Raw genomic sequence first — 13479 nt, forward strand, 5'->3', positions numbered from 1 at the left:
AATTAATGTATGAAAGTGTGAAACACTGCACAGATTCTATTCGACAACTACCCTAAATGTACAAAATTTTTATATAATCTTAATGACTTATCGTATTGTGTACACAGAGGGGGTGTGCTACCTACTACCGTTATACATATAAACAACAAAAAACATATAAAGAGGTAGTATGTTGGTGAACCTGTCAAGTAATTTATAATTAATTTCTATAAAATAACTTTTATTAAGTATACATTAAAATATAAGGCCCCTCTAGGAGTTGATGAATTGCAAAGTATTAAAAATATATAGATTAAAGAAAGAAATTAAGAATTTAATATAATGTGTCGAGGGTCTTGTCACTTCATCAGACAGACTTATTCTAGTAGCCTCACTCCAAATATTTGACTATCATAGCTATGATCATTAATCCAAAATATTAAGCGATTATGTCTGCAAATATGTTTTATCTCTACTATGGTCCCAGACTATAATAGTATCAAATATAAGATCAATATCTTAAAATAAGCTCACATTATCTGCTGTGAGTTTTATGGCAGGATAATACCACATTTTAAACCTTAATGTGCTAAAGCAAAAACTGACAGAATATACTGGTAAGGTTACTGATTCAACCTATGAGAGAATAAGCCAGTCTCATTCCAATAAAGAACTTTTCCATCGCAAACAATATCTACACACAGGATAGGTTCATTACTGTATCTGGTGAACAAAGGATATAATAAAATGACACAGAAGGAATTTTTCAGTGACACATTTATTTATATGAACCACATAGCATATTAGAGCTAAAACACATTTGCAGAAATAATGGCTATTAGAATATGTCTAATAGACAGGAACAAAAATATGATTACCTTCACCTTGGCGCTATAAAGTGAGGCAGCAGAAATAGTACAAACAAGTCACCAAATTCTTGTTAAATACACATATAGAAAAAACTGAGTACAATTACTGGCGCCAAACTTGTATCGTGCAATGGACTATCCACTTTGAGTGAAAATATAGTTCACATATAAAAATCCGAGATGATTTAGAAACAGATCCACTTCATATTTGCAGTGAAGTCCTCAATGTAACAGTATATAACATAAAATAGATAAAATATTGTGTGAGTTCTAATTTAACCACTACATATATGTAGACTAATACCCAAATGGTAACCAGATCAGTATCTCAAGTGAACCCATAGAAGTTATGACGTGCTTACATGAATGCTTACATTTCAAACACAGGATAAGTGCATCTAGAGGTTTCTTTTCACCGATAGACACATGTCAGTAGGCATGCAGAAAAACATACATTAAATGGATGCTCACGGTCAGGCTTACCTGAAAGTATATCTGTCAACATATATAAGGGTTTCTTTTTTCCAGTACCCATTGCAATTCAATTGAGAATCAAATCAAATGGGAAAGAAAGAGGGATACTCCTCATGGTGTAATATTTCAAATCCAATTTAATAATAACATAAATAAAAGTAATAAGATGGGAGGATATACTCTGTACCATAGGCAAAGAGCTAAATTAGCATATCAGGTAAGTAGATGGATGGCACCCGGGTGTCTCTTACGTAGTCAATCCTTCTTAATCACTTTGGCAGGTAAGTAGATGGAATTATCCCCCCTCACTCTTCTGACATGTTTCGACACTCAGGTGTCATTTTTATGGATGGAGTGTGTGATAGAAATGCGGGGTTTATATATCCCTATACCTGAACTATTTGGGCCGTAAGTGGATGCTAAATGGGCTAAATACATATAATATACTGCAAATGATAACAAAGTGACACTCGTTGTCTTTTGTATCTAAGCATTATAAGCCTGTAACTAACGGCTTCCCTATTTCCGCTTATGTATATTGGAACCACTTTGTGATTTGTCAAGAGAGTTTGGAAAGGAGCACATGACTCCCTCCAGCCACTGATAGGTTGTAAAAAGTCATGTGACCAGGATATGTAATCCGAAGTCTGTTATCATGATTACCGATAAACAGGTCAATTTGTTTGTAGTCGAGTGAGTCACCATGACAACCGGCAAGCGTTGACCGCATGCCCGTATGTACAGTCAGGTCCATAAATATTGGGACATTGACAGAATTTTCATATTTTGTCCTCTATTCACCACCACAATGGCTTTGAAATGAAACAAACAAGATGTGATTTAACTGCAGACTTTCACATTTAATTTGAGGGTAATTACATCCAAATTAGGTGAACGGTGTAGGAATTACAATGGTTTCTATATGTGCCTCCCACTTTTTAAGGGGCCAAAAGTAATGGGACAAACTAAACAATCCTAAATCTAACTTTCACTTTTTAATACTTTGTTGCAAATCCTTGCAGGCAATTACAGCCTGAAGTCTGGAACGCATAGACATCACCATACGCTGGGTTTCATCCCTGGTGATGCTCTGCCAGGCCTCTACTGCAAATGTCTTCAGTTCCTGCTTGTTCTTAGGGAATTTTCCCTTCAGTTTTGTCTTAATCAAGTGAAATGCATGCTCAATCAGATTCAGGTCAGGGGATTGACTTGGCCATTCCACTTTTTAGCCTTAAAAAACTCTTTGGTTGCTTTTGCAGTATGCTTTGGGTCATTGTCCATCTGCACTGTGAAGCACTGTCCAATGAGTTCTGAAGCATTTGACTGAATATGAGCACATAATATTGCCAGAAACACTTCAGAATTCATTCTGCTGCTTTTGTCAGCAGTCACATCATCAATAAATACAAGGGAACCAGTTCCATTGGCAGCCATACATGCCCACGCCATGACACTACCACCACCATGCTTCACTGATGAGGTGGTATGTTTTGGATCATGAGCAGTTCCTTTCTTTCTCTTCTCTTCCCATCACTCTGGTACAAGTCTTTGTCTGTCAATAGGATGTTGTTCCAGAACTGTAATGGCTTTTTCAGATGTTGTTTGCAAACTCTAATCTGGTCTTCCTGTTTTGTGGCTCACCAATGGTTTGCATCTTGTGGTGAACCCTCTATATTCACTCTTGTGAAGTCTTCTCTTGATTGTTGACTTTGACACATATACATCTACCTCCTGTAGAGTGTTCTTGATTTGGCCAACTGTTGTGAAGGGGTTTTTCTTCACCAGGGAAATAATTCTTTTGTCGTCCACCACAGTTGTTGTCCGTGGTCTTCCGGGTCTTTTGGTGTTGCTGAGCTCTCCGATGCGTTCTTTCTTTTTAAGAATATTCCAAACAGTTGATTTGGCCACACCTAATGTTTTTGCTATCTCTCTGATGGGTTTGTTTTGATTTTTCAGCCTAATGATGGCTTGCTTCACTGATAGTGACAGCTCTTTGGATCTCATATTGAGAGTTGACAGCAACTGATTCCAAATGCAAATGTCACACCTAGAATCAACTCCAGACCTTTTACCTGCTTAATTGATAATGAAATGACGAGGGAATAGCCCACACTCATCCATGAAATAGCTTTTGAGTTGATAGTCCCATTACTTTTGGCCCCTTAAAAAGTGGGAGGCACATATTGAAACTGTTGTAATTCCTACAATGTTCACCCGATTTGGATGTAATTACCCTCAAATTAAATCTGAAAGTCTGCATTTAAAGCACATCTTGTTTGTTTCATTTCAAAACCATTGTGGTGGTGAATAGAGGCCAAAATCTGAAAATTCTGTCAATGTCCCAATATTTATTGACCTGACTGTATATAACATGAATATTGTTGTCCTGGTGACCACCCTGTACCACATATAGTTGAGGTTTATTATCCAGTATATCACCCTTGCTGACAAAACATGTTAGCCGCATCATGTAAAGAATTAGAGACATCTAACGGAATCATGATGCAATGCATATTGTCCAGCATACGTGAACCATCAGTAGCATAAATGTCAAGACATTCCCGTTGTGATTATACAATGTACACATAAACATACTTAAAAAATTATAATATATAACAACTATCGTATTTCCAATTAACCATATTTGGAAAACAGAGATATAATCAAAAATATGGTACATAATAGAAAGCACATATGGACAAAAGTGCATATGAAAAAATAAAACATATGAAAAATAAAAAATGTATGATCCAGAAGAACATACATAAATAATGATAATATATACAAGAACTTAAGGAAAAAATAAATATATGGTCAACATGTACTGTATATACCTTTTCTATCTAGCAGTGTGTTTTTAGATGGTGCATATTCACTGTAGAAACCATTTAATTTCAAAATCATGGTTTAATCCATAGGGCTAAAGTGTATTTAAATCATATATGCTACGCATTTCTTTCTGTGCTAACCTAATGTCTTTGTTGTTCTTTCTCCAATTGTCTGTCACTAAAACAATACCACTAAACCATTTTATGCCTTGAAGGGAACTATTATGTTTTTCTTTAAAATGGGCAGAGAATGGATGACTATCTAAGCCTTTGATGATGTTTCTTGCATGCTCTGCCCATCTCACCTTCAATTGGCGTTTGCTTTTACCAACATATACTAAATTACATTAACACTTAATTGCATGGATAGCTTATCGAGTATTTCATGTAATAAAGTCTGCAATTACAAAATTTCTTCCTTTGGTATCAAAGTTCATGATTTTGGAATGACTGCTGTGACAGGTTTTACAAAATTTGCAATCCCTGCATCTATAGAAACCCTTGTTCCTGGGAAGCAATCTATTTTTATCCATTGGTATTGCACTTGAAGTAATGGTATCTTTTAGTGTAGGAGCCCACCTGTAAATTAATTTAGGCCTTTCAGGTAAAATCTTACTCAATATATCATCTTTGAGGAGGATATTCCAGTTTTGTCTTATTAATAGTTTCCACTTTCTTATATTGTTTATTAAATTGTGTGCAAAATGCCATATGGAAATTATCATTACAACTGGAAATTTCCTTATTTGAGTGTTCTCTATCCAAGTATTTCACTTCATCCAATATGGTGACCATATTGTCATTGTTGTAACCTTTTTGGACAAATGTCTTTACCATATTATTTGCCTGACTTTCAAAAGTTTTTTTCTTAGTACAGTTTCATCGTAATCTTAACAGCTGGCTTTTAGGTATACCATTAAGCCATTGAGAAAGGTCATTACTATTTTTGTTTATATTAGTATTGGAATCTGTAGGTTTATTATAACTGTAAATGATGATTTCACCCTCCTGAATTTCTATCATCAGATCCAAAAACTTCTCTATATTAGAACTAATTTTATATGTCAAAACTATATTCAAATTATTTGTATTGAGATACTTACAGAAAACTTCCAACTCAGACCTTTCACCCTTCCATATAAACAGAACGTCATCTATGTACATCCACCACTGCACCAGGTTCGCGCACCAGTCATGCTGTGCCCAGATATGGGACTCCTCCCACCTGGACTTGAATATTTTAGCATAACTGGGCGCGAACCTGGTACCCATAGCTGTGCCAACACTCTGCTTATAGAAGTGGCCATCGAAATTAAAATAGTTATTCAACAAAATGAAATATATCCCTTAAATAAGGAACTGACATAGATCAGGTTCCAACTAAGTACTCTGAACTGCTTTTATTCCATCCTGATGTGCAATGATGGTATATAGCGAGGATATATTGGCTGTGACCAATATATAGTCCTCCTCCCATTGATGATTTTTAATTTATTGAGGATATCTGTTGTATCTCTCAAATGGGATTTCTCCTTGCAAACCAGGGACTGTAGATAATGATCTATATAGGCTGATAGATTCGCAGTTATTGAATTAATCCCTGCTATAATCAGGTGGCCCGGTGGGTTGGTAGTGTTCTTATGTGTTTTGTGGAGTAAATGCAATACTGGTATGGAATATTCCTCATTCAGAAGGATTTCTGATGTTTCTTTACTGATGGTTCCCCTTTCAGTGTGACTTTGAATGATATTTTTAAGGGCTTGAAGATTTTTTTGTGATGGATATGCTCTCAATATTTGATAGGTAATTCCATCTTTGAGTTGCCTATAATGTTCATTAATGTAGTTGGTTTTACTAAGTAACACCACCCCACCCCCTTTCTCAGCCAGTTTGATAATGAGCTCTCTAATTTCTTGCAGTGTTTTCAGAGCACTTCTCTCATTTTGTGTTAAGTTGTTGATATATTTTTTATTATTATAATTTTTGTTTTGAAGGTCTTCTATATCCTTAATTAAATTATTTTGGAAGGATTCTACAAAACAACCTTTTGCATAAGTTGGGTAGAAAGTGTATCTCTTTTTAAATTTTGAAATCACTACTTCCTTGGTTTTGTTTTCCTCTTTGAATCCAAAAAAACTTTTTTAATGTAAGCTTGCATACAAATTTTTTAATATCTATGAATAAATCGAAATAATTAATGCTATTGGGTGGGGCAAATTTTAAACTTTTTGATAGTACTGATCTTTCAGTTTCATATTATAATCTTTACCATACCATTATTATTCGCACTAATGATTTTTTGTGGTGCCTCTATTTCACAATTGGCCTCCCCACTCTCCATAAAGCTATTTGGAGATTGGACCTTATGTTTAGGTTTCTTTTGTTTGATTCTAGTTGCCCCTGCTCTTTTACCCCTTTTGGTTTTACCTTTATTAATAGCTGAGGCTATATAGGTCTTTCATGGAATTCTCCATTTCCTTGGTGACTGATGATGATTTTTTGTGGTCCAATCTGGACCCTGATTTTGCTGATTATAATTGATATGATCACTTTCTATAGGTCTTACCCTTTTAAACTTAAAATCTGTTTGGGGTCAAAATCTCTCCGAAGTTAAGTCCCAAGGAGATGGTTGATTGTAATATGTATTTGTGGATGGCCATCTGCTTTTTTGGATAAATGAAGTTGGTTCTATTTTTGGCCATCCTTTGTTGGTATTGATTCATAGTCAGCGGGTATTTTCCTTTAGGTTGATAAAGAACATAAATTTGTTACCTTCAAACTTAGAATCATTGATCGGTGATACTAGAATACTATTCTTATCTCTCAGAAATGTCCTTTTCTTTTTTAGAATAATTTATTTTTCACCATGATTTTGAAATCAAATGGTTTCTACAATGTATATATTATCATTTATTTATATGTACTTCTCGATCATAATTTTTTTTATTTTTCATATGTTTTATTTTTTCATATGTACTTTTGTCCATATGTACAATATATTATGTATCATATTTTTGATTATATATTTCAAATATGGTTAATTGGGAATACGATAGTTGTTATATATTATAATTTTTTAAGTATGTTTATGTGTACATTGTATAATGACAATGGGAGTGTCTTGACGTTTATGCTACTGATGGTTCACGTATACTGGACAATAGGCATTGCTTCATGATTCTGTTAGATGTCTCTAATGTGATGTCATCAAGGGTGATATACTAGATAACAAACCTCAACTATATGTGGTACAGGGTGGTCACCAGGACAACAATATTCATGTTATATACATACGGGCATGCAGTCAATGCTTGCTGGTTGTCATGGTGACTCACTCGAGTACAAACAAATTGTCCTGTTTATTGGTTACGGTTACCATGATAACGGACTTCGGATTACATATCCTGGTAACATGACTTTTTAAAACAGTGGCTGGAGGGAGTCATGTACTCCTTTCCAAACTCTATTGACAAATGACAAAGTGGTTCCCATATATTCTGAAGCGGAACTAGGGAAGCCGTTAGTTACTGGCTTATAATGCTTAGATACAAAAGACAACGAGTGTCACTTTGTTATCAGGTGCAGTATATTATATGTATCTAGCCCATTTAGCATCCACTTCCAGCCCAAATTGTTCCGGTATAGGGGTATATAAACCCCGCATTTACATCACACACTCCATCCATGAAAAAGACACCTGAGTGTCGAAACATGTCAGAGGAGTGAGGGGGGATAATTCCATGTACTTACCTGACAAAGATTAAGAAGCATTGACTATGTAAGAGACACCCGGGTGCAATCCATCTACTTACCTGATATGCTAATTTAGCTCTTCACCTTTGGTACAAAGTATATCCTCCCATCTTATTACTTTTATTAATGTTTTTATTAAATTGGATTTGAAATATTACACCATGAGGAGTATCATTCTTTCTTTCCCATTCAATTTGATTCTCAATTGAATTGCAATGGGGACTGGAAAAAAGAAACCCATATATATGTTGACATATATACTTTCAAGTAAGCCTTTACCGTGAGCATCCATTTAATGTATGTTTTTCTGCATGCCTACTGACACGTGTCTATCGATGAAAAGAAACCTCTAGATGCACTTATCCTGTGTTTGAATGTAAGCATTCATGTAAGCACCTCATAACTACTATGGGTTCACTGGAGATACTTATCTGGTTACCATTTGTGTATTAGTCTACATATACAATATAATATAATAAAGTGTTCCAAATATGTGCAAATGATGACTGCAGCCAGGAAAAAATTTAAGAGGCTCATCACTTGCCCTCTAAATACATATAAGAAAGATTATGTTTCACCCTTGGTTTTATCATGAAATTGAAAAGTCTCTTCCACTTTTAAGTCTCCACAGAGACCACAAATCACAATTAAGTCCTCCACAGGAAAACATTATTTTGCTTTCCGATCCAATTCCAATTTTTTGCAATAAATTCCAACTCCAATTCCTTTGTGTTGATTATTAAAGTTTGCGAAAGTCACTTTCTTCCTATTTGTTGTGGCGATCACAAATTCTTCATTTGGGTTTATGCCAAAAGCCTTACAGACGTATTGATGAAACACCACGAAACCCCCGAATACTTGCAGGCTCTTCTCACACGCTGACTGCTGCAGACAATGGTCAAACACGAAGACCGTGAGGAGGAGGCTGCTTCACAAACTTCAATAATCAACACAAAGGAATTGGAGTTGGAATTTATTGCAAAAAAATGGAATTGGATTGGAAAGTAAAAGAACTTTTTCCTGTGCAGGACTTCATTGTGATTTGTGGTCTCTGTGGAGACTTAAAAGTGTAAGAGACTTTTCAATTTCATGATAGCGGCGAAGAGTGAAACATAATCTTTCTTATTCTACATAAACAGTATGTAGTGGTAAAATAAGGACTCACACAATATTTTATCTATTTTATTTTATATACTTTTACATTGAAGAATTCACTGCAAAAATTAAGTGGATCTGTTCCTAAATCATCTTGGATTTATATATGTGAACTTTATTTTCACTCAAAGTGGATAGTCCATTGCAAGATACAAGTTTGGCGCCAGTAATTGTACTCAGTTTTTTCTATATGTGTATTTAACAAGATTTTGGTGACTTGTTTTTACTATTTCTACTGCCTCACTTTATAGCGCCCAGGTGAAGGTAATAATTTTTGTTGTCTATAAAGACATATTCTATTAGCAAATATGTCTGTAAATGTGTTTTATCTCTACTATGGTATGTGGTTCATATAAATAAATGTTCTATTTAAAAAAATACTTCATAAAATTAATTTTTTAGAAATTAATTAAAAATTACTCAACTGGTGCACCAACATACTACCTATTTTCTTTGTTTTTTGTGGTGTGAGGTACTAATTAAATCACCTGTGGTCAAGAATGAATATCCTTAAACCTGGACTGTTAAGCTGCATGTCATGACCAGCCAGAAAATTCTCCAGATACCTCAATCTGAGAATTGCCACCAGTGACTTATGGTTACCTTAGCATGTGCAGTTAATCTAACAAGGTACTGCCACCACCAACAAAGTTCACGGGTGTTGTTAGGTTTTCCCCTCAAATATCAATATTGCACAATCACTTATATATACAGTAGGTATGTAGTTTTGACCTCATAGGCTCATGAATTTGACAAGAACATGGAGAATACACTGGATTAAGAATGTTTAATCTGAAAAATATTTCCAAGGCTGTTTGTTACAGGAAAAGGTAATACAAATATGAACAATACAAATATATCACAAATAAGTTTCAGAAAATAAAAGGCGTTATAATCATAGAAAACTCAAAGTCTTTACATCTCTTAGACTCTGTTGTGAAGGAGACACATGAGCATTGGGTCCAGGTCAGTCGTCAGGACTCTCCTTAGGCACAAGAACACCTATCATTGAGGGATAAGCACAGTTATACCCTCTCAGCTGTAGGGATTTTTAACTCTTTCTTTGCTGTACACTGGACATTAAGAAATTGGACACACCTTTCCACATAATTGTCTATAGGAGGTCTTGAAACAGGGTGGATGGGGATTTAGAAACCAGTCAGCAGGTAACATACCATACATCCCTGCCCTCCTCCATCCTAAAAGGATTTATATCCTGTGAACTGGATTGACTGAGTCTGACCATGTGAAAATAAAGGATCAGTCTCCTCCCCAAACTTTATGGCCTGCAGAGATCAGAGATGATTTTCTCGAATTCTGATTTTAGAAAGACAGAATTGTCCCTTCTTCCCAAGTCTGTATTATCACAGGTCAAATAGAGGACACACAAACCAGATCACATTTGTCTTTGGTGGTGGTTGTGCTGTTTGGATATCCTGTGTCTTGATAAAGGTCCTGGAGGACTGAAACGTCGACTATGTATTTGTGAATATGTAAGCCTCAATACATTTTCCCATTTTTTTTATTGAGAGTGCCCATCTATTTGCATGTTCTATATATATATATATATGTATATATATATATATATATATATACATACACATTTGCATAGAGTCATTTCTGGAAATTATTCCTGAGATGAAACACCACAGTGCATAACCACTAGCAGACTGTGAATTGATTGAAATATTATGACATTGTAATCATGCAGTTGTTTCACAGTCTGTGCTGTGCCAACACTGTACGATCAGTCGTTCAGTGTAGGCACCCTCCCTCATCCCCGAACATGGCCAATCTGTCGTTATTGGAAGATTGACCAGCATGTTCGGGCGATGGTAGATGTCAAAAACTACCAGTGGGAGCAAGCATCGCTGGTTATCTTTGACATTAAACTGCCCAATTTGTACTGATTACTGTAACAAATGATTGAACGACAACAATGTTTTTATCATTCAATTGATCTGTTTAATTGGGTAGTGGATACCCGCCTTTAGAGTGCTTTGATAAACCACTGGCATACACCGAGGTACAACCTTCACTACTCCATTTAAATAAAAATAAAGTCATAAACACTGGTGGCTCTAGAGGTGGGGCTGCTGCACTGTCCAAAATTCAAATAGGCGAGCCCCACCAACTGTCACCCCAACTGCTGACAAACATCATTGGCAGTTGGTGAGGCTCTGCTATTTGAATTTTGAACCAGGCTGCAGCCGCACCTCTAGAGCCAACACTGGTCATAAACTAAGGAGGGGAATAGATGCAAAGAAACTTTTGTCAAAAAAATTAAAATCTAGATTTCTAACAAAGAGTTTATTGAAATTATTAATAACAGAAGCTTTAGAGAAGGTCTGACAGACCCAACGCCTTTAGTGCTAAATACCAACAATGGCAGGTAAATCATGATCCTTTTTCATATACTATTTAATCCTAAATTCTGGAATAGTTTACTTCATCAGATATAATGTAAATCAGTGCTGGTCTAATAGGCACATATTTGATGATTAGGCATTGGGACTGTCAGACTGGACACAGGAGCCATTACAAATATTTAATATATTAGACTAGACATTTAATGTGTGAATTCAATTGAACGCAATGGAAGTGATGTGCTGTACTGGAACAGGACATCATGCCCACTGTCATTGAAAGTTTTCCCTCACACCCCAAAGTGGTGTGGGGTAAGACTGGCAATGTCCAACCTACCGTATATGGCCAATATGTGCACAGTGGGGCATTGAATTCCCCTCTAATACTGCAGAACAAACATCATCAATAGAAATCATTTTTTTGCTAAGTAATCTCCATGACTGCACAGTAATTTCTACCCTATTACAAAAACTGTGGTGTCTGCACCCAGTACACTTGGGAAGGGGTGATATCAACATTATGGTACTGTATAGACTTACCACATAATGGGTGCGGTTTTCCAGGTGGAGTATTTGTACCAGGGATCTTATCACCACTTAGGGTAGCACACCAACAGTAACCGGTGCTGCCACTACACTGCAGTGGAAGGTAATAGCCATTGTCATCACACTGAGGTACAAAAGCTCCTATTAGTGGTGGCTTATGTCCAAGCACACGGTCACGTTCCTTTACACAGGGGCCTATAAAAATAAAAATTCTGGTCAATTAGCAGGAACCTAACACTGGATAATTCATAGAGTGAAGAATAAGCCTATGGGTTATAGTTATCATGTATGTGGTAATTAAAAATTAGGATCCCTGGTATTTAACAAAAATTATATCCTGGCACAAAGGGCTCCGACAGAAACCCATCCCTGAGATATGTAAGAAGTAAAGAGTTCACAGATGAGATAATTTTACCTCTGTGTTTGGACTCTGGCTACGATACTGTGCATACATGGTCATCAGATGGCACCTGTGCCAGTGGCCAGTACAGGGGAGGGATCCTGTAGATCTTTTCCTTAGAAACTGTTGCAAAATGTAGCCCATTGGCCACAAAGGATAAGATCATGTGAAGATAGCGTTAGGTATCGGGGCAAAACTCCTAAAATGCTTTACGTTACCATACCTCCCAACATATTATAATGCTAACATTTTATAATGCCGATGTCACGTGTGTTCCCGAAAAGGAGTGTGGCATACACGTAAAGGGGGCATGGCTTAGTGGCATGCCACTTTTACATCACTGAGGGGCATGCCCAGCATCTCCGAGATGCTGGGCTTCCCCCCATACTGTGAATAGATGCTGTGCACAAGCGCACATAATTTATTCTTGCTCTGCAAACACGCTGCTCTGCTATGCAGAGCAGTGGTTTATGCTTCCCCAACTTCCCACCACAGCAGGACACTGCAGCCTGCAGGTGGGACAGCGGGACAGTCCTTGAAAAATGGGACTGTTCCGCTGAATGCAGGACAGTTGGGAGGTATGCGTAACAGAGCTTGGTAAATTTGGCATTTTAGTGTCATCATCACAATTCTTGCAATTGAAAATGGGGACTGTGGTCCCTGTACATACATCCTGGGGATACATAATAATTGTGGGTATCCCCTGATAATAGTTGTTGTAGAGTAGTCTCTCATTTTACAGTGACATATAATATTCATAAAGCACCAGATGCTCTACACTAGGTCTCTCTTCTATATTCCAGTCCCTGTATCTGGTCCATAACTATGAAATTTTTATCATCATAAATATAATTAAAAAAGAAAAATCACAGAGCTGCAATGTAGTACAATCTTTACATACAAATATTAAAGTAAAATAATTCCATGATTAAATTAAAATTATTTTCTGGCTAATATTCATAAATGTGAAAATTTTTATGATTTTGGTAGATTTGTGCCTATAAATTCTCATTCTCATGTAATTTGCACCTGGATGATAATAATAACAATGACATGCAATATGACTGTATACACCAGAGGTTCCCAAACGCGGTCCTCAAGGCACCACA

General features: G+C 36.3%; 1 protein-coding gene across 1 annotated transcript in view; it reads right to left on the reverse strand.

Moving 5' to 3' along the window:
- The window catches only part of LOC148523016 (uncharacterized), a gene marked incomplete at its 5' end in the record, with an annotated part of 321274 nt that extends 309216 nt beyond the window's left edge, over positions 1–12058 (reverse strand). Inside the window, one exon of the mRNA XM_088473293.1 lies at positions 11965–12058. Coding sequence (XP_088329419.1) covers positions 11965–12058 — 94 coding nt within the window. The remainder of the gene's footprint in view (positions 1–11964) is intronic.
- Between the last annotated feature and the right edge of the window lie 1421 nt (positions 12059–13479).

The sequence above is a fragment of the Taudactylus pleione genome, unplaced genomic scaffold (assembly GCF_031769625.1).
Source record: "Taudactylus pleione unplaced genomic scaffold, aTauple2 ptg000134l, whole genome shotgun sequence".
In the NCBI taxonomy this organism is placed as follows: Eukaryota; Metazoa; Chordata; class Amphibia; order Anura; family Myobatrachidae; genus Taudactylus; species Taudactylus pleione.